The sequence below is a fragment of the Candoia aspera genome, chromosome 2, assembly GCF_035149785.1.
Source record: "Candoia aspera isolate rCanAsp1 chromosome 2, rCanAsp1.hap2, whole genome shotgun sequence".
Classification (NCBI taxonomy): domain Eukaryota; kingdom Metazoa; phylum Chordata; class Lepidosauria; order Squamata; family Boidae; genus Candoia; species Candoia aspera.
The window spans coordinates 167,674,118-167,692,777 of NC_086154.1; the positions used below are offsets into that span (position 1 = coordinate 167,674,118).

General features: G+C 42.6%; 2 protein-coding genes across 4 annotated transcripts in view; one reads left to right on the forward strand and one right to left on the reverse strand.

The window, feature by feature from the left end:
* The window catches only part of ELP1 (elongator acetyltransferase complex subunit 1), a 47,190-nt gene extending 32,580 nt beyond the window's left edge, over positions 1–14,610 (forward strand). For all 3 annotated transcript variants that reach the window (XM_063294791.1, XM_063294789.1, XM_063294790.1), the window contains 11 exons: positions 1,890–1,987; positions 2,920–3,121; positions 4,671–4,732; positions 6,359–6,421; positions 6,516–6,576; positions 7,069–7,182; positions 8,027–8,138; positions 9,394–9,521; positions 10,533–10,687; positions 12,610–12,688; positions 13,780–14,610. In XM_063294791.1, coding sequence (XP_063150861.1) covers positions 1,890–1,987; positions 2,920–3,121; positions 4,671–4,732; positions 6,359–6,421; positions 6,516–6,576; positions 7,069–7,182; positions 8,027–8,138; positions 9,394–9,521; positions 10,533–10,687; positions 12,610–12,688; positions 13,780–13,847 — 1,142 coding nt within the window. In that variant the 3' untranslated portion in view covers positions 13,848–14,610. The remainder of the gene's footprint in view (positions 1–1,889; positions 1,988–2,919; positions 3,122–4,670; positions 4,733–6,358; positions 6,422–6,515; positions 6,577–7,068; positions 7,183–8,026; positions 8,139–9,393; positions 9,522–10,532; positions 10,688–12,609; positions 12,689–13,779) is intronic.
* Positions 14,574–17,199, reverse strand: ACTL7A (actin like 7A). The gene has a single exon (XM_063294803.1). The coding sequence runs from the start codon at positions 16,901–16,903 to the stop codon at positions 15,680–15,682; it is 1,224 nt and encodes a 407-aa protein (XP_063150873.1). The 5' UTR covers positions 16,904–17,199; the 3' UTR covers positions 14,574–15,679.
* Between the last annotated feature and the right edge of the window lie 1,461 nt (positions 17,200–18,660).

An 18,660-nucleotide genomic window follows, 5' to 3' on the forward strand; every position in this document is an offset into this window, starting at 1 on the left:
GAAACTGTGAGGAAGGAAGTAGGAAAGAGGGAGGAGATATTTTCAGGCCAATGGGCACATTTGGAATGTTGAGGATGGATCCCTGTGGGGGACTTGTGCATTAAAAAAGGGTTGCCGGGGGAGATACAGAACAGAAAACCCCATGAATCAGAAGATAAACAGATGAGGCTCCTTCCCCCAGTTGCTTCTAGCTTCTTTACTTGTTTAAAAGATCTGTTTTTTAAAGAAATAGGTAAGGGAGACAGCCAGGTAGCTGCCAAGGGAGGTGCTAGCAAGTATATTGTGCCTCCAAAACCACAGGTCTGGTATCCTTGTGGTATGGCAATGCTCTTTTCCAAGGTTATGCAGTCATCCAGATTTGAAAAAGAAAAATGGATTTGAAGTATGAGTGATTTGGAGTGCAAACTGTTGAAACTATCTCCCGCGTTTGGGCTGTGGCAGCCAGGCAGCCAACTAGTGCTGAACAAGTGTCCCACATGCTCTGAATCATCTTTTCCTCTTAAATCTAGATTGCTGCACATTCCTATAGATTTCTAATATTTCTGCCTTAGCAGGTCTTAATGTTTTCAGTAAATACAATCAACCTTTTAGATATCTATATTTTTTCATTAATTTAAAAACTATTTCCATTTTCTTTTATATATTTTTTTCTTTTTGCCCTCCATTGTCTGTACTGGTAATATATTCATAAGGCAAAATCTTTGAAATTTCACTACTTGTTGATAAAAATACAGCTCCCTTCTAGTCACTTGGTGATCAAGGTTAGATTATTCAGTTTTTCTAAAACCATAATTTAACCAACAGTTATAACAGAAGTATAGCTAAAATGCAGGTTGAAACCAACTTTCAGCAGAACTGTGAGTGAATAAAATGTTTCCACTTGCTGTGTTATGAAGACAACAACAACAACTTTAGGCTGGATGTTATCGAGAATATCCCCAAATCTAATTAAAATAACAACAGTCAAAGATTGGATGCAATCGAGCCAAAGCATTTACTTCAGAAGAGTGAGTTAAGCATGGCCAAATTCATATTCAGACATAAGATTAAATCAGGCTTTCCCAAACTGGTGCCTTCCAGATATGTTAGACTACAACGGTGAAGTCCTTGGTGTTCTCTGAGCCTGGTTGTTTTCTTGTAGATGTTTCATTTCCAGACTAGGCAACATCTTCAGTGCGAATTGGGAGTGGGCCTTGCTCTCTCTTTATATACCGTTTATACACTCCCAATATCCTCTGCCACCACTAGCCGTTGTAATGGTTAAGGTTTATGTGAGCTCTGGTCGAACTCTGGATAGCACCAAGTTGAGGTTTGGTGCTATGCAGTATTTGATCCTAGTCAGCTCACAAACTGCTGCCAGAATAAGCTATCAAAGCATGATCTCAAGCTGGTTTGCAAACTACAGTTTGTGTTAACTGTTATTTGTTTTTATTTCTGAACATGCAAACATACCACTAACGTAAGAGTTTTAGGGTCATTGCTGTGCTTCAGAGGCTGTTGTACGAACAATGTAGGAATAAATTTAGAAAGCCAAACTCTGAACAGAAGAAAAACAAAAACTCAAGCCATGGTCTGGGTTCTTAACTATGATTAGTCCAAACCATAGTTTTAGATATTTCATTTTTTTCCTATCTGGTCTGGGTCTAGCAGGATTGTTTTGGGAGTCCTGAATAATTACATTTAAAGTTTTTGTTTGGAAAACCTGAAACTGTGGCTTATATCAATTGTTCCATATTTGTGTACTAAAATTTAGATGTTCGTTCTTGGGCATCTTACATGTTGCAGTTTAGAATCAAATATCATCCTAGTTAATCCAAATTGGCTCACACAAGCCTGTGCAGAGCTTTGCCTTTTTACTGTCAGAAGAAAATGTCTGTTGTTTTTCTCAGGGTCAGAACACTTTCCAGAGTTCCTGAATTTGGTGGTAGATCAGAATTTATATAATGAAGCCCTCAAGCTCTGCCTGCCAGGCACACAGGAATACAAGGTACATGAAGAGTTTTCCATCCATCTTTATTTGCAATCCTTTACTTGTAAGAGCTGTACTGCAGTGATAAAATACATGCTGCAGGCTTTACTGGCAGATATTTTTCTCTGAACACTTCTTTCGTTTATCAGCTTCAGAGTACTTTGGCTAGAAGTTCCTCTGATATAACATTAGGTTTGTGGCTTCTGGTTCATGTAAGCTTCTAAATGTGATCTGTTGTCTTTCAAATTAGAGAAGAAATCTGATCTGCAGTTGTCTGCCTAAAGGATGTGGTTTCAACCTGTACTCTCTGCATGGAACCTGGATCCCTTAGAAATCTCTCAGAGATTCCTCATCAAAAGTTTAGCAAAGCAAAGTAAATTCTCTGAAAGATAGTTTTCCCAACTGTACTATCAGTCTTCCCCTGAACATGCAATGGCAGGAGCATGTTGATTGCACCAACTAGTAATAAAAGGCAGAAATGTAGCCCTGGCTAGTTGGTTGCATGAACTAACAGTACACCTTCAGATGCTTCTCAAACTCACCTGCACATAGGGGAGATAGCCTGTGCTCCTTTGGCAGATGAGTGAAGGAATGCTCACTTTACAATTTCACTTCAATATCTGCCAGTTATCTGCAAAAACAACCAAGAACAATCCACTCTGAGAGAAGCCCCTGGGTCCATTTCTGTGTAACTATGTCTTGCAGATGAGAGCCAGGCTGGTGTAGTGGTTAAGGCATCAGGCTAGAAACTGGGAGACCATGAGTTCTAGTCCCGCCTTAGGCACAAAGCCAGCTGGGTGACCTTGGGCCAGTCCCTCCCTCTCAGGCCTGGGAAGGAGGCAAAGGGAAACCACTTCTGAAAAACCTTGCCAAGAAAACTGCAGGGACATGTCTAGGCAGTCGCTGAGAATCGGACACGATTGAACAGCAAGAAAATAAATGTCTTGCAGACCGTCAGCTATGCCTATGGAGAATATTTGATCCAGAAGCATCTTGCTGGGCAAGCTGGGCTGATCTTCTTCCGATGCGGTGCCTTTGAGAAAGCGTTGGATGCCTTTCTGATCAGTGGCAACTGGCAACAGGCCCTCTGCGCAGCCGCTGAACTTTGTTACACTGAAGACAAGCTGGCCAGCCTGGCAAGGAGAATGGCAGGTGAGCATCCATGTTACACCAAACGTCTTGTAGTCTCTCTTCTTTCCAAATTTGAATTTGGCACCCCCATGTTTTTATTTTCATTATCTTTTTACAAATTCTTTTCCCTCCCAAGAAAGGTAAATGTGGTGTTTAAAAATGCTGTTGACATGCACGACACTTGGCAGAATCATTTAAGAACCAGAGCAAGAAAAGACACGGATGTGCTCTCAGGAATGTGCAATCTAAATTTCAGCTGAGAGGTAGACAAAGAGGAGAATTGGAATGGCATGGAAAGCAAAGATGAATCCCTGCAAGTAGATGAATCCACAGTTAAACTTGGAATGAGTTCCATGAACTTAGTTTTGCTTGTATATTGATCAACACATAGAAATTCATTCAAACTATGACCCAGCCAAAGGCAGCTAATCTGCCATGTCTTATTTATTTATTTATTGTATAGATTTGTATGGTCGCCCATCTCAAATATATGACTCTGGGCAGCGAACAGTATTAAAAATGATAAAAGCATATACAAAATCAAAAATATAAAACCCATAGCAGCCAAGAAATTATAAAACAACAACCAGCAGCCAAAATAACCAGGAGACAGGCTTCATTACACACCCAGGGCCCCAGGCTTGAGCACAGAGCCAAGCCTTCAAGGCCTTGTGAAAGGCCTACAGGGACAGCGACAGCCTGATTTCCAGAGGGATGATATTCCAGAGGGTGGGTGCCATGACAGAAAAGAGTCTCCTCCTGGGGCCTGCTAACTGGCATTCCTTGGAAGATGGGACTTGGAGCATGCCCCCTCCTGCCTGACTGGATAGGACGGGGAGAGATGGTCCCATAAGTAACCTGGTCTCGAGCCATGAAGGGCTTTAAAGGTGACTACCAGCACCTTGAATTGCACCTGGAAGCATACCATTAGCCATGCAGCTCACAGAACAGTGGTGTCACATATGCTGAAAAACAGGCAGTACTAACTGCCCACACCACCACATTCTGCACCTGCTGAAGCTTCCAAAAGCTCCTTCAAGGGCAGCCTGGTATACAGCGCGTGGCAGTAGTCCGATCTAGAGATCCCTAGGGTATGAGTGACCATGAGTAGAGCCTCCCAGTGGGTCCACGGGGGCTCGGTAATCCCCGCCTGTGAGTGAAAGCTTAGAAATTAATTCCATGAGCAAAAGGCTACTTTTGCTCGGTCCTTCTCAAACAGCAACCTTGCCACACCCGATGTTTTTTTAGCACCAGCCAGGTATGATGTGGGGCTCAGGTGTTCAGGGAGAAGACACACACCCTCTTCAGCTAGTGTAAGCCACCACTTCTAAGCCTTAGCAGCTCTTTGGACCAGTTTGCTGCCGAGCACTGCATAGCTGGGATAGAGGGTACCTGTTGCCGAGGTTTAAGAACAGGGATGAGTGATTGTGGGGCTACATTTGGTTTGGAGGCTTGTGAAACTTGTATAGACCTGAAATAGAAGCACCACATCTCTGCTTCTATTTTAGGAGAGGAGAAAATAGCCTTTTGAAAGTCTCTCTTTTTATCCTGAACACTTTCCTTCTTTTAGGAAGACTTTCTGAAAAGAGAAAGTATGTTGATGCAGCAATTCTCCTGGAACAATATGCCAAGGTATAGTTCCTATTTTACTCCCTTCTATTCGTTTGGTTTCTGATCCACTTTTTCAGCTGGGGTTTTCCATCTGCGTGTCTCTCTACGCAACACCATCCACATCAAACCACAATAATGCCAAAATGATGACCTCATCAGACAAGTGCTGCCATTCTGTCCTTGTGTCCCAACATCTGACACAAATACATCATAGCATTTGCATGAAGATCTGGTCACACTTGTGTCGTTATTTCCAGAGTCCCATGTTTCCTTGCCCTGGGTTTGAAAGCAGAAAGTGAACACTGAGCAGCCAGTAGGTTGCTTCCTGCCCCAGAGAACTAGATGCAAATTGAAGTTCCTGCAACTCTATCTTCTGTTTGTAACACCATGACATGTTGTCCACCATGTTTCTGGACAAGTTTCCTATTGGGATGATGCATCGTCATCCTCCATTTATAACCCTCCTGTTTTTTCCATGCTTTGCCTGCTTTCATATCATAGGAAATTTGATAAGAGAGGGAAGGTTGTATAACTATTTTTAATTGTATTGCTGAGAGCAGTTCATCTGTAAGTCCCCTTGGTTACATTGCCTCATTTGGATTTTGCCTGCCGTGTTCTAGCTACACCCAAATGTATACGCTTCGTAGTGTTGAAGTCCCTGTTGCTTGATGGCACCAATTTTTTTTATGAAAACCTCCTCATCCATGCCACATCTGTTTATGTGGCAAAGCTATCAGCCTTTCATCTACTCCCCAACAAGTAGAATGACTGACAATATAAGTATTGCTAGTTGCTGTCCTAAAGATTTAACCTACCTAATACAATTAGCTTGATATCTCAAAGTCCTGGGAAAGATGCTGGATGAGTTAAAAACAAAAGAGCTGGTTCAGACGTGTACAGCTAGAATTAGCTCTTAATTAGAGGCATACATCATCTGATGCTCTTGAACAGCACCATGGCTGAGTTGACCTGGAACGATAGAGGCATTTGGGTCATGAGGTTATATCTGTTTAAGTTGTTCATTGATGCAGAATATTACCTGCAATGCAGCGATAAGGATATAATAGTATTCATTAATAATACTAGTAATATAATGTTCATCTGGGGTGATGGATCCCTGTGCCGATCAATCTTTTTTTTTATTGTCATTGTGTTTTTTTAATCTATATCTTTCAGGTGATTCCAGACCACTTTTCCATTGGTTAAAATAACAATAAACCACCGTTCCTTTAAAGTAAAAGAGCCGCAAAACCAGCTCTTTACATGATAGAATGCAGGAACCTCTTCCCTACAGAAAACCCAGATGTGCAAAGCTCAGTGTTCCAAGTGCATTTCATTAGCATTGACCCTAATGCATATCAACCTGATTCACATGATTCACATGAAGTCCTCAGGTTCCTGCACACTTCCTTTGAACACGTGATGCCACCATTTCATGAATGTTGATGCATGTGTATGAATCTGCTCTTAAACTTTTATTCATAAACATTATAAGGAGGTCAAGCAGAGTTCTCACTGCATACTAGGAATATAACAGGATTTGGGATTTCATCCCAAATGTCTCTTTTCTGCTAAAGGGCCTCAGGGGAGGGAGATATCTCATTAGTTAGCAAAATGGCAATGAATGTTTGATTTACCCTTTTCCAGGACTATGAAGAGGCCATCCTGCTTCTTTTAGAAGGAACAGCCTGGGATGAAGCCTTGAGAATAGTAAGATTCCTGAAACCATTGGATTCTTTCCATTATCTGTTGGAAAGTGTTTTGCTTTGTCACAGAGGTTTATTGTTTTGTTTTTTCATTCCAGATTTACAAATATAATAGGACTGACATTCTAGAGACCAACTTCAGGCCATCTTTGTTGGAAGGTAAGGCTGTCCTTGCTTGCTGGGAGCTGATATGCTCTTGGAGGTATCAGCTTAATGAGGTTCAAGTTAGGTGAATGGGAAAAGGATGTTGGTCTGAGATTAAAAAAAAAGGTGAAAGGTGAAAGATCCCCTGTGCAAGCATCAAGTCATGTCTGACCCTTTGGGGGGATGCCGTTTTCGTGACATTTTCTTGGCAGACTATATCAGCGTGGTTTGCCATTGCCTTCCCCAGTCGTCACCTTCCCCAGCAAACTGGGTCCTCATTTTACCAGCCTCGGAAGGATGGAAGGCTGAGATAAGGCTCAGATAAGGATGAAGAGGATGGTCTGAGATAAGGACATATAAAAGGGATATTTCAAATTTTCATCTCTGTGCAGAAAGAACATGTGATCTTGATTTGATTTTTTTAAATTGTTCATTGCCAAATCAAAACTTTCAATGTGCATGCTTCAACTGTATAATTTCTTGTTTTAACTATGATCACCTCTCTAGCCCAAAAAAATCATTTGGTGTTCTTGGAGACACAGAAAGCAGAATTTTCTCACCGTCGTAAACGCCTTTCCGTAGTTCGAGAGCTTAAGCGGCAAGCTCAAAATGAGCTTCTAGGTAATGCACTTGAATTGTGTTTTGCATCACTAATTTATAGAGTTCCTAGTTAGTGTGGTGCCTTAAGATAAGGGTGGGAGTCTCAGTCACTACTTCAACAAAATAATAGAACTTAAAGTGTTCAGTTTCTGCTAGTTATAAAGTGCTACATAAGTGAGATTGTGGGGAGGCTGGGAAAGAAATGATAAGACCACTGATGTAAACAATCAGGAGGTAGCAGGTGGAGCAGTTGACAGCTGATCTCATAAATGGCAGTTTAGCCTGGATGGAGAGAAATCAGGGAAGAAGCGTGTCAAATCGCTCAAAGAGACTCTGTCTTAATTAACTCACTGCAAATGAGGATGGGAAATTCCTCTTATGCTTTTCAAGACTCTGTATTTATACCAGTCTAGCCCTAAAGATACCTTTTTGCAATCTGTATAGTTCTTGCTTTCTTGATCTTGTTTGACATCAGGCTACCTTCATATTCGTGGGCCAGATGCTGGAAACAAACACACAAAAGAAGTATTTGAATTGTTGTTTCCAGGTATATCTGGCTGACTTCCAAGGAAATAAGACAGTTAGATCTGATTCAGTCATTCAGCTTAATGAACTAGGAGATCCCTGTTCAGATTGCAATTCTGAACATTTCACATCAGGGATCATTTGCTTAAGAACTTTAGAAGTAACTTTTTTCCTTGGTTTCACCTTCCCTGGATGAACCTGAAACAAAAAAATATGCATTTCAGAATGTAAAACAAAGAAAAAGTGCTATTGAAATGAAATAGCAAGGGGGGAATTTATTTAGGAGAAAAGATGTGAATTTTTCCCCCTTTTTACTGATCAAGGTAACTGGCTTTTGCAGATCACGAAGCACCAAATTGTCCTGAATCGGATCTCTTTTCTGATACCAGCAGCTTGGTGACAGCCAGTGACACAAGTTCCAAATATACTCACAGTAACTCAAGAATATCTGCGTATGTTACTTTGCCTTTATCTTAGCTTTGGTGTAGTTCGACTGCAATTCATGTCCCAAGTTTTGGATTTCCACCGGTCTCTAGATAAAAAGGCTGGGTCTGGCTCCCTCTTTCAGATCTCCTTTTCTTTCTGAACTCCACTGGCAGATTGATAACCAAACAGGCTGCAAAGCAACTTCTCTTGGCCCCTTAGATGCCTACAACATTAATCTGAGCCTTTTCCCACTTTTACCTGTAAGGAAAATAATTTTTGAAGTTTGAGTTTGTAAGAGTTGGAGAGAGAAAATTCCACATTTTTAAATAATCTCTCTCCTTTAGGAATTTCATGTAACGTCTAAAGAGAACATGCCATCTATAAACATGACGCCTTTTTTGCCATGTCATACTGAGTCTCTTATAAAGCCTGACCATATATGAAGAGGGTTTGGAGTGTATGGCTAAGTAACATGCTTCCAGCTCTCAGAACAAGAGCATAGAGAGAGATATGGAAGAGACAGAGATAAAAATAGTTTCTTTGTTGATGCTGTGGCCATTCATTGGAGCCAGACGTTAAATTTCCCAAAAAGAGGAGGACATAAAAAGGCTTCAGTCTCTGGCAATAATCACAGGTAATAGCAAAACAAGAAAGAAAAATAGAAGAATAGTGGTGCAAAGTTTAGAGCTAATTGACATAGTAAATAAGGGCATTTGAATGAGGTTCATAATGTATGAGAATGTGAACAGGCAGTTCTTCGAATCATTAAAGCAGCTACATTTTCTGCATGTATCGTGCATCCATTTCAAATGCTGCTTCTGTTTATCTGCACACTGTAAATCGGTTTCTGTGTAACTGCATATGGATTCACGGGTTGAATTGCATCTCCTTTATCTCCCCTCCATAAAAATTCCAGAATCAAAAGTTGCTGCACATAGAAAACAAGCATGATAGGAGAAAAGGGTTTAGCTTTCTTCTGCTGTGCAAGTTTTCCATTTTCAGGAAAGGAAGGGGGTTGTGTTTGAGGGGAGCAGATGTAGCTTAAGGGGTCATCCGGTCCTATAAATTCCATCTGCAGTCTGAAATAATACAGTCCAAACCAGGCTTATCATCTGAGGATGTGGCTTCCATTATCCGACTCAACACTTGTGCAAGTGCAAAAGTACGTACAAGGCCAAGTATTTGTAAGTTGTCCTCCCCCACCCCTTTAGTCTCCCTCTTCCCACTTCACCACCACCACCTAGGCAGCTCATTTTGCAGTTGCTCTTTGATCTGTTGTAGACGCTCCTCAAAGAACCGTCGCAAGGCAGAACGCAAGAAACACAGCCTGAAGGAAGGGAGTCCCTTGGAAGATGTTGCACTCCTGGAGGTTTTAGGGGAAATAGTTCGTAGTATTGACAACTTGAAAGGTTAGTTGCAAAGGTTGGTTCTCCACATTTTGGACGGGGCTCAAAGGAAGAGCCCCAGAGGCGATCATGAAAAGACCTGATGGAGATGTCCAAAAGCAGGGCCTGATAACCGTGTCTAGAGAGATTCTGAACACGGATGTTCAGTGGTCTTGGGTTAACAAGGAGCTGCATGAAAGGCTGCCTTCCTTACCAAATGGGCCTAACTGCCAAATCCACATACCCCAAACCAAGTTTGTAGGTGGGCATAACTGTTTGTGAATACCTGACTGTCAGTGCTAATTTTCTTCTCCCTATTAGAGTCTCTTGATTTGAGGGTACTCTTAAGAAACCAGGTTAATCTTAAAAATGGAGTGCAAATGAGCTGTTGTAAGAAAACAGAGTGCTGAGGAGATAAAATGTAATGATGGTTCTCACGCTCTTGTCTTTTACTCCCCTTTGGTTTTCTTTTACTTTGCCAGCATTCCTAAACACAATCAAGCCCGTAGTCACTGTTTTGATGGCGGAATAGCATAGGAGTAAACTCGGTGTGCCTTTGACTCCCTGTTGACTCCTGGTGATTGCTTCAACAAGTCCCTGCATTTTTCTTGGCGAGATTTTGGAAGTGATACTGCAAAATAATGACAACTAATTATAAGAAACTTTTAGTAAGAAAGATATTAAATATAATTTGCTTTCCGTGCATTTCTAGAACTCTGGAACTATTGGATAGAATGCTGGAATCACTAGCCCAGTCAGGCAATATTGTTATTTTTAGAAGGTAGGACATTTTTACCTTTGCAGAATGTCCCTGGGGAAACCGAGACCTGCAGCAACCTCCAGGGCTGTTGTTCTGAAACCAGGGATTATGACATGCTGGATACAGCTTCTGCCTATATCCCCAAAGGGGAGGATCTCATTATTTTCAGGCTAGGATCAGAGACCAAGCAAGGATCAGGTTTATCTTATATGCTTACCCTTGTTTTTTAAAAATGCATTTTAAACTTACTGGGGTGGGATCTTTTTTCCCCCAAGGTGAGATGCACAGCCTTTTAAAGTACCTAGTCCTGTTTGGCTATGATGGGCAAGCCCAGGAATTGCAACAAGCCTTTGAGGATACCCTTCACTTGATGGAGAGCTCCCTGCTTGAAATTTGGAGCCCAGACCTGCAGCACATCCCAGCCAGCCCAGTAAGACATTAATTCCAGTCTGGGCCCCCTTGGCCCTCTTACTGGTACACTGTGTTACACTGTTTGATTTTGAAAAAGCAGTCTTAAGGAGGTCACCTTATTTGATGAAAAATCAGTTGCAGCAGAGTTGCAACATGAGGAGGTATATCCATGGGGGGTGGGGGTCAAGAGGAGGCAAAAGCAACATCAAGCTGCCTGTTTTATTCTTTATGTGCACCGTGATGTTGCATGGATGTACGAAATAGGTAGAGCTTGTGGTGCAAGCGCACAACGCTGATTTCATCATTTTTACAAAAGGGTTGGATCCTGCAACTATTGCTGAGTTGCGGGACTCAATCCAGAGTGTGCTTGCTCTGGATTAGAAGCCCGTATCAGTCTTCTGCTGAAAATTGTGCCCATCAGTTTGGGGAAAACAACAGCTGGATGGGAGTTATCCATAGGAAACTGCCAGAATCCCTATTCTGAATTTGGTTCTGGATTGAGACCTCATGAGTTGTTAAACTGAAGGTGTTCATATGTTAAAAAATGCTTCTTCAGAAGCCAGAATAATGCAGGGTGTACTTTGGCCTGCGGAAGAGGCTAGATTGAGGTCTTATTTTCATTGCACTTTATTTCTTTAAAATCACAGCTGTACCCAATACCGGGTATCAGTGTGGGAGTTAATTTATTGAAGATAAGATGCTGCTACCAGTACTGTGCTGTAAAGTCTAGTTTATTTACCTGATTTCTTTAAGGAGAATGCCATTCCATTGGTTTGTGTCAAGAAATCAGTTGCTGCCAGGAAGATGTTGTATATATGAGTACAGGTAGTCCTCGGCCTACGACCATTCATTCAGCGACTGTTCAAAATTACAACAGTGCTGAACAAATGGTGGTTACAACCAGTCCTTGGAGTTCCAGCCATCACAGCACCCCTGTGGTCACGTGATTGCCATCTGGGTGCTTGGCAACAGGTTTGCATTTACAACTGATTGCCATGCCCCACAATCACGTGATCACCATTTGCAACCTTCCCTGCTGGCTTCCCCAGAAAGTCAATGGGGAAGCCAGCAGGGAAGGTTGGATGTCACTGGTCTCCCCCACCCCTGCACCCTCCCCTAACTCTGTGCTAGTGCTGCGCTGGCCCCTCACACACCCCCACACCCTCTCCGACCCTCATCGTGCCTCCCTTGTGCCCTTGTACACCCCTGTGCACCCTCCCCGACCTGTGCCACACCCTCGTGCACCCTCCCTCGCACCCCCGTGCACTCTCCGACCTGCGCTGCATCCTCACGCCCCCCAACCCTCCCTCACACCCTCATGCACCCTCCGACCCATGCTGTGCCTCTCACACACCCCCATACCCCCTTGTGCACCTGCACTGCACCTCTTGAGCACCTCCACAAACCCTCGTGCACCCTCCCTGACCTCCCCAACAACCCCGCACACCCCTTTGCTCCCTCCCCCACCCAGCAGCAGCCACTTACCTACCTGCCAGCCCGGGACTTGCAACTTCCTGCTGGCTTCCCTGACGACATTGGTTGTGGGAAGCCAGCAGGAAGTTGCCTTGCCTAATGATCTTGGGATTCAGTTAAGGACAGCAACTGGGACTGCAAGGATTGCTATCGCTAAGTGATGTGGTCACACTCTACGACTGCATTGCTTAGGAACAGAGATTCCAGTCTCAATTGCCATTGCAAGTCAAGGACTACCTGTAAGCAAAAAGCAGGTTCAAAATCTGGGTATGTCTCTTCTTTGGGAAACAAAATCAAGGTATGTCTCTTCTGTTCATTCCATCAGGAAAAAGTTTTTTTGGTAAAGCTGTTACGAAAAACTCAGGAAACAACCTGGTCCAGATTAAGCTTTTATTTCTGCTGAACTGCTGTCATTTCATTATTCTATGTAAATGAACATCTCCTTTTGCCAATCCCTTGCAATTTCAGATCCTGGGCCCCAATTCAACTGCTAATAGCATAACTGCTGCCTACGCTCAACAGAAAGTGATGGCTCCCATAGCACAAGGTAAGGCAGATCACGTAGTGTACAAACTGAATATGCTTTGTGTGTTTGTGTGTGTAAATAAAATATAAAATATAAAATAAAATTGGGATGCTGGAACTTAAGCTTGTCTTGAAACCCATCCCTCTAATCCATTTGTGAGCAACTTGTAGGCTGCATGGGATCTATTGCAGACCCAGTAGTGGCAAGATCTTGTCATGAAAAAAAAAACCTTCTGATTTTGCCCACTTACAATGTGAAATGAAACAAATAGGTTTGTTAGCAAACCAAATTTGTTTATTTAAGTGACTTATTGAGCTGCCTATCTCACAACAGTGACTCTGAGCAGCATACAAATGCACTACTATCATCAGCTCTTCAAATGCTGCTCACCTGTGGGCCGCGGTGGCTCAGTGGTTAAGATGCTGAGTCAGAGGACCATTAAGGTTGGCAGCTCGGCAGTTCGAAACCCGAGAGCGTGAGCCACGTGACGGAGGGAGCTCCTGTCAACTTGTCCCAGCTCCTGCTAACCTAGCAGTTCAAAAGCATGCAAATGCAAGTAGATAAATAGGTACCACTTCAGCAGGAAAATAACAGGGGCATGAAAGGAGCCCCCTCGGGCGTCCCCTGGGCAATGGTGACGTCACCAGCAAATCCTTTCAACACAGAAGTACCTTGGTAGGTGTTTCTGACACGGGGGGGGGGGGGGGAACTGTGGGCCGATAATTCTGGCCTCCTGTAATTCTCAGCTGCCAAAAAAATAATTAAAGCTTGGCCCCCAGTTGCAAGAAAGGTTACTTTGTGCAGTACGGAGGGAGACTGGGAACTTCGTAAGTTGAACAAAACCCTTCCTTTCTTACTTATGCTCCTGGACCGGGCCCTAGCATTCAAGTTTTGAAACCAATCCCTAGAAGCTTTTCTGATTGTATCTAATGTTATTGTATCTAACCATGAAGCATGCCATTTGGGAATGCTCAGAAATCTAACCTTGCTGCATTAGGCATTTTTTTGTTTCAGAATGTTTACATAAAATGTACTGTAATATCTATTACTGTTGCTGGCTTGCTTGCTTATTCATATTTGTAGAATTATCTCTTGCCTCTTCTCCCTTTCAGATCCAGAGATCTTTATTGCTCCAAAACTCAATAAAAACACTCAGTGGAAGTTGAATCTTCTCCAGTAATCTCAATTCCACAGCTACTGACAGGATGAAGATCTACACAGGTAGCCCTCGCTTACCAACAGTAATTGGGACCAGGACCTCTGACGTGGTTGTAGTGTGATGTCATGTGACCATGCCAACTTACGACAGCAGTTCCAGCAGTCCCAGTTACCATTATTAGGCAAATCCTGCACAGTTGCAGCATCCCATGGTCACATGGTCGCCTTTTGCGACCTCCTGCTGGCTTCCCCATTGACTTTGCTTGTTGGAAGCCACAGTGACGGTCACAAATGGCTATCATGTGACCACAGGGTGCTGCGATGGCAACTGGCTTGCAGTTATGACAAGTGCCCGAATCACGATGACGTGACTGCAGGGACGCTGCAACGGCTGTAACCACAAGGACCAGTCATTAAGTCCCTCTTGTTCAGCGCCGTCATAACTTTGAACAGTTGCTGAACGAGTGGATGTTGAGCGAGGGCTACCCGTATTTAAGCACTGGTTCTCATCATGCGTCCTGAAATGAAGAAGGATGAACTGGCTCACAAAACAGTGTAAATCCACCTTGCCTGAGATATGTCTGATCATGGGCTTCCTTCCACCTTTTCCCCCCCAGCATTGCCTGAATAACCAGGTAGCAACCGGTTGGCTTCTGCTATTGTAAATTATTTTTAATATGTTGCTTTGAACTCTCCAAACTCCTTTTTGCGGTTTGATAGCTGAAGTGATCTTTGGAGTTTTTAAAGCAGGGCTATTAGTAGTACTTTAATTTTTTAGGCTTTTTTTTTTAAAAAGGGCACACAATTCAGTTACTACAACTGAGCAAGATTTACACTGAATCTAACATACCCTGCTTTGACAAAATGAGTATTGATGGAATGTTCTTTTTCTGAGAACAAAGGGCAACGAGGATGGTTAATAAAGTTTTGTTGTAACTTTTTTCTTTGAATCTCTCACATTTGATTTTCTTCATAATGAAACTGTCATAAAACACTATAACACTGAGCACACAGTCCTTTTCTGGAAATACAATTTCCAGTGACTGAATCAGATATATGGACAATCAGATATATTAATGTACGAATGTTGATCAATGCTTCTTTAGATCCTTAATAATGGGTGCGTATCACAAGTACTGTGGATTGCAATTTCATAACTGTGTGCAATCTCTAAAGAAGAGTTATGCACGGCCAGCAGATGTAGGTTTGCCTCTGAGAATCTGACTTTTCTTTTTAAAGACATCTCAGAGCTGCTACTATTGCCAGGATATAGTTGAAAGCATGTGGGTATCACAGGCTACATGGCAGGTGAGGCTTAAGAATTCTGCAAAAACAACACAACTGGAATTCATGAGGTATGTTGGCCTTTTAAGGTGCTACAAGACTCCATTGCTTTTTAATGCAACAGACTACTTAGAGCAATCCCTCTGGAAATTATAGTTCAGATTGTCCTATTCTGCTTTTTTCCCCTTTGGTGAGACACTGACCCTCAGTGATACTTACAGTAATTGTACAGTCCTGTATAATTTACTCAAAATAAAGTCCCACTCAGTTCATTTACTTTGGGGTGAATGAATAAAGAAGTGCAGTTGCTGCCCTGAGCCAAGATCATTGAGTTGGAAGGTTTCCATGATGCATTGATCTTCTCTGCTTTTTGTTACTTGCATCAAAAAAAGGAACACCATTTTTTGCTGTTACAGCAATGAGCTTTTAATACACAGAGAAAAGAATGTCATCCAGACCATGTAACATTCAGGTTGTTATTGTTGGGGCGGCAGGGAATGTGTGTCCTTTTCCTCAACCAAGCTGCATCCAGTTCAACAGGCTTTAGGGGAAGGGATTCATGTTGGGGATTTAGAAACACTTCCGGTAGATGTAAAAAGGACCCCGTTCCTCATACTCTCTCCTATGAACCCAAAGCTGCTGGAAAGCCTTGAGAGATGCCAGGATGGAGCCTCCAGTCCAGACAGATGTTTTTCTTTCTGGAGAAGCTGATGAAATGGGATTATCGTTTGGGCACATTCTAATCAGCTCTCTCTGGAAGCGGTCAGCAAAGCCCTTTAGCATGGTGCAGCCCCCGCATAACAAGATGTTGCCCATCAGGTTCTTTTTTAGGGTGACATCGCACTTGTTGAGGGAAGTCATTGTCAAGAGGGGAAGTCCCAGCTGCTGTGAGTTTATCAAGGATGGCTTAAAGAGCATTTCAGAACACAAGAATCTCTCTTTTCCAAGAATGAGAATTTGCCCATCAGGAAGCTCATACTCAATCTCGTGCTTCCTGAGAGATGTAGCTGCATCCTGTTGATAATCCAGTGAAGTGAAACAATAGTTCTCTTTGATATCTTCCAAGATACTCCAGTCTTTCTCTGTGAACAATTTCACAGTCTCATTTAATAGCTTCATTAGGTATTGAGTGACATCTGATCCAGCATAGTCCACTCTTTCAGTAATGCTTGGCATGGTATATCCTTCGTAAATGGGAACTACGTAGGAGACACCGTGACCACTCTCCACAACAAGACCTGAGGTCTTTCCATAGGAATACATTGACAGTCTTGACTGGTAAGCAATGTGCATGGCAGGGGTGCAAAATGTTTCAAAGAGCATTTCTGCATATTTTTCTCTGTTGGTAGTAGGGCTCAGGGGAGGATCTGATACTAGGACAGCATGCTCTTCAGGTCGAATCCTCATCTCCCTAAGGAAAATATATTCCCAGACATCTTGAACAGAATCCCAGTCCACTATTATTCCATGTCTTAAAGGGTTGACGAGCTTTAAGGGTATTGTTGCATCCTGAAGTTCTCTTCCAACAAAAGTTTCCTTCCGGTTATCTCCAGTTTTTGCTGTCTCCTGGATATGCTTGCCTACAGTAGATGAAATCACATGGCTTGGCTTTTGTTCTCCAGCAAACCCGCATTTGCAGGAGCCGGTACCAATATCTATGACCACAGCTCTTGTCTCCTTTACTATCCTCCTTGGAGTTGAGTCTCCCTCTTCTCTAAGTTTGGCGCTAGGCTTGACTATTGGTCCTTTTTTTGATGGCAGAGAGCCAGAGCTTGCACTTCCTCTGCTTGACATTTTATCTCCTGATGCTCATAAATGCCTACTCTCCATGTACTGACCACCATTTCAAATGGCAGGAATGGACATGATTTAGAATCCTGATGACACCAACAGTAGGCATTGTGACATCGCAATGGGAATTCTTAGAGCAGTACTTCCAACACAGCTGGGAGTATCAGTTTGGAGTAGATTGTCCTGAAGGGTAGGCTGCCTAAATTCAATTTTTCCTACACTCAAGATCCAGAAAAGAAGGGTATGTTTAGGTTATGTTTGTACAACTGAGCCATACAAATTGGGTTCACACAACGTTCTAGGCTAAAACATGGCTTGCAAGTTTGTGGTAATTCTACAAGTCCAGCATAAAGAACCACATATATGTTAGAGTAGAATGCAGCAGTTAGCCAAACATGATTTAAGCACAGGAAAGAAGACACCTCTAGAAAGAAATTTAAACTGGCTCTCTTTGGTAAGAGGAAAGAAAAACGCAGTTAGGTTTTCAAGGTTCTGTTACTATAGCCTAGATTAGAGATCCAGTATATCTTGTGGTGTCTGTTTCCTGCCTTGGCCTACCTTGAAGGGCAGACACTAATCTTGAAAACCTCCATCTATTAGGAGAGGCAGAGAACCTTGCCTTTGAAGAGAGAGCATCCGATCTTCGGGGCACCCAACTGTCTGCTAAACATCTTGCTGCAGCATTATTGCAACACCAAGTGGATTTACAAAGCAAACATGCAAAATGCCATGGTGCAACTAGCACAGCATTTGGGGCAAAGCTTGCCTCAACCAACAATGGCACAGGAACTGGCAGCCCAACCAATATTTCTGCACTCGCATGGGACTTGGCCAGAAAAGTGTGGAAAAGCTCCGGATCAACTCCAGCTTTCACAACCCCACACTGAGCTGATTTATGGCGGGTTGGATGATAGAACTTCCTACAGAAGTAATCAAGATGACTTTTGTTCTGAATTTGTTGAAAGAAGAGACACCCAAATGGGCTGTGCCCATGATTGAAAGCAATGATTGGACAATTACCAGAATTTAATGCAAAGATCTAGAGCTTCTTTTGGTGATTCTGCTAAGAGAGCGACACGTAATCAAGAGATTTGCAAGCTAAAACAAAGTTAACATACTGTAGTTTCTGCATACACATCAAATTTTCAATTATTTACCAGAGATGTGGGGTGCAATGTTTTGGCTCTGATTAACCAATTTTCAGAAGGACTTGCTGACAAGCTGAGAGATGACTTGGTGAAATGAGGCACCCCAGAGAATTTGGAAGAGCTGTCCCAACGTTGCGTGTTAATAGATGTACATTTGAAAGAGTCGAGGCATGAAAAATGGCAAGGGGAGGGTTTTACAGCCTCTCTTTACCCCTAGCTCACTTGCCTGTGGAGCCCTACCCTGAAGGGATGACACCCTCCCTTACACATTTTGTCTTTTGATTTACCTTCAGCTGGGTTTCACAAGGATTTCTACAACAGCAATGATGTTGTGGAACTGCTTGGAGATCAATCTGCTAAGGTTAAGGACTATTCCAGCTAATTGGTTGATGCTGTTCAAACGCTGAATTATTGGATCCATTTCAATGTTCTGTATATTTTTTATTGCTATTTAAATTTATTTTGCTTGCACCCATGGAAATCTCTCAGGATTTTTTTTCTCATGAATACATTTACTTGGACTGGTACCCCTGAATTTAGTAGAAGCATGAATTCCAGGATTATACCTAAATGTACAATCTCATTTATGCCTGCTCAGAAATAAACTCTAGG

Coding starts and splice junctions, on each gene's coding strand:
- ACTL7A (XM_063294803.1), bottom strand. CDS start 16,903: ATGTCAAGCAGAGGAAGTGCAAGCTCTGGCTCTCTGCCATCAAAAAAA.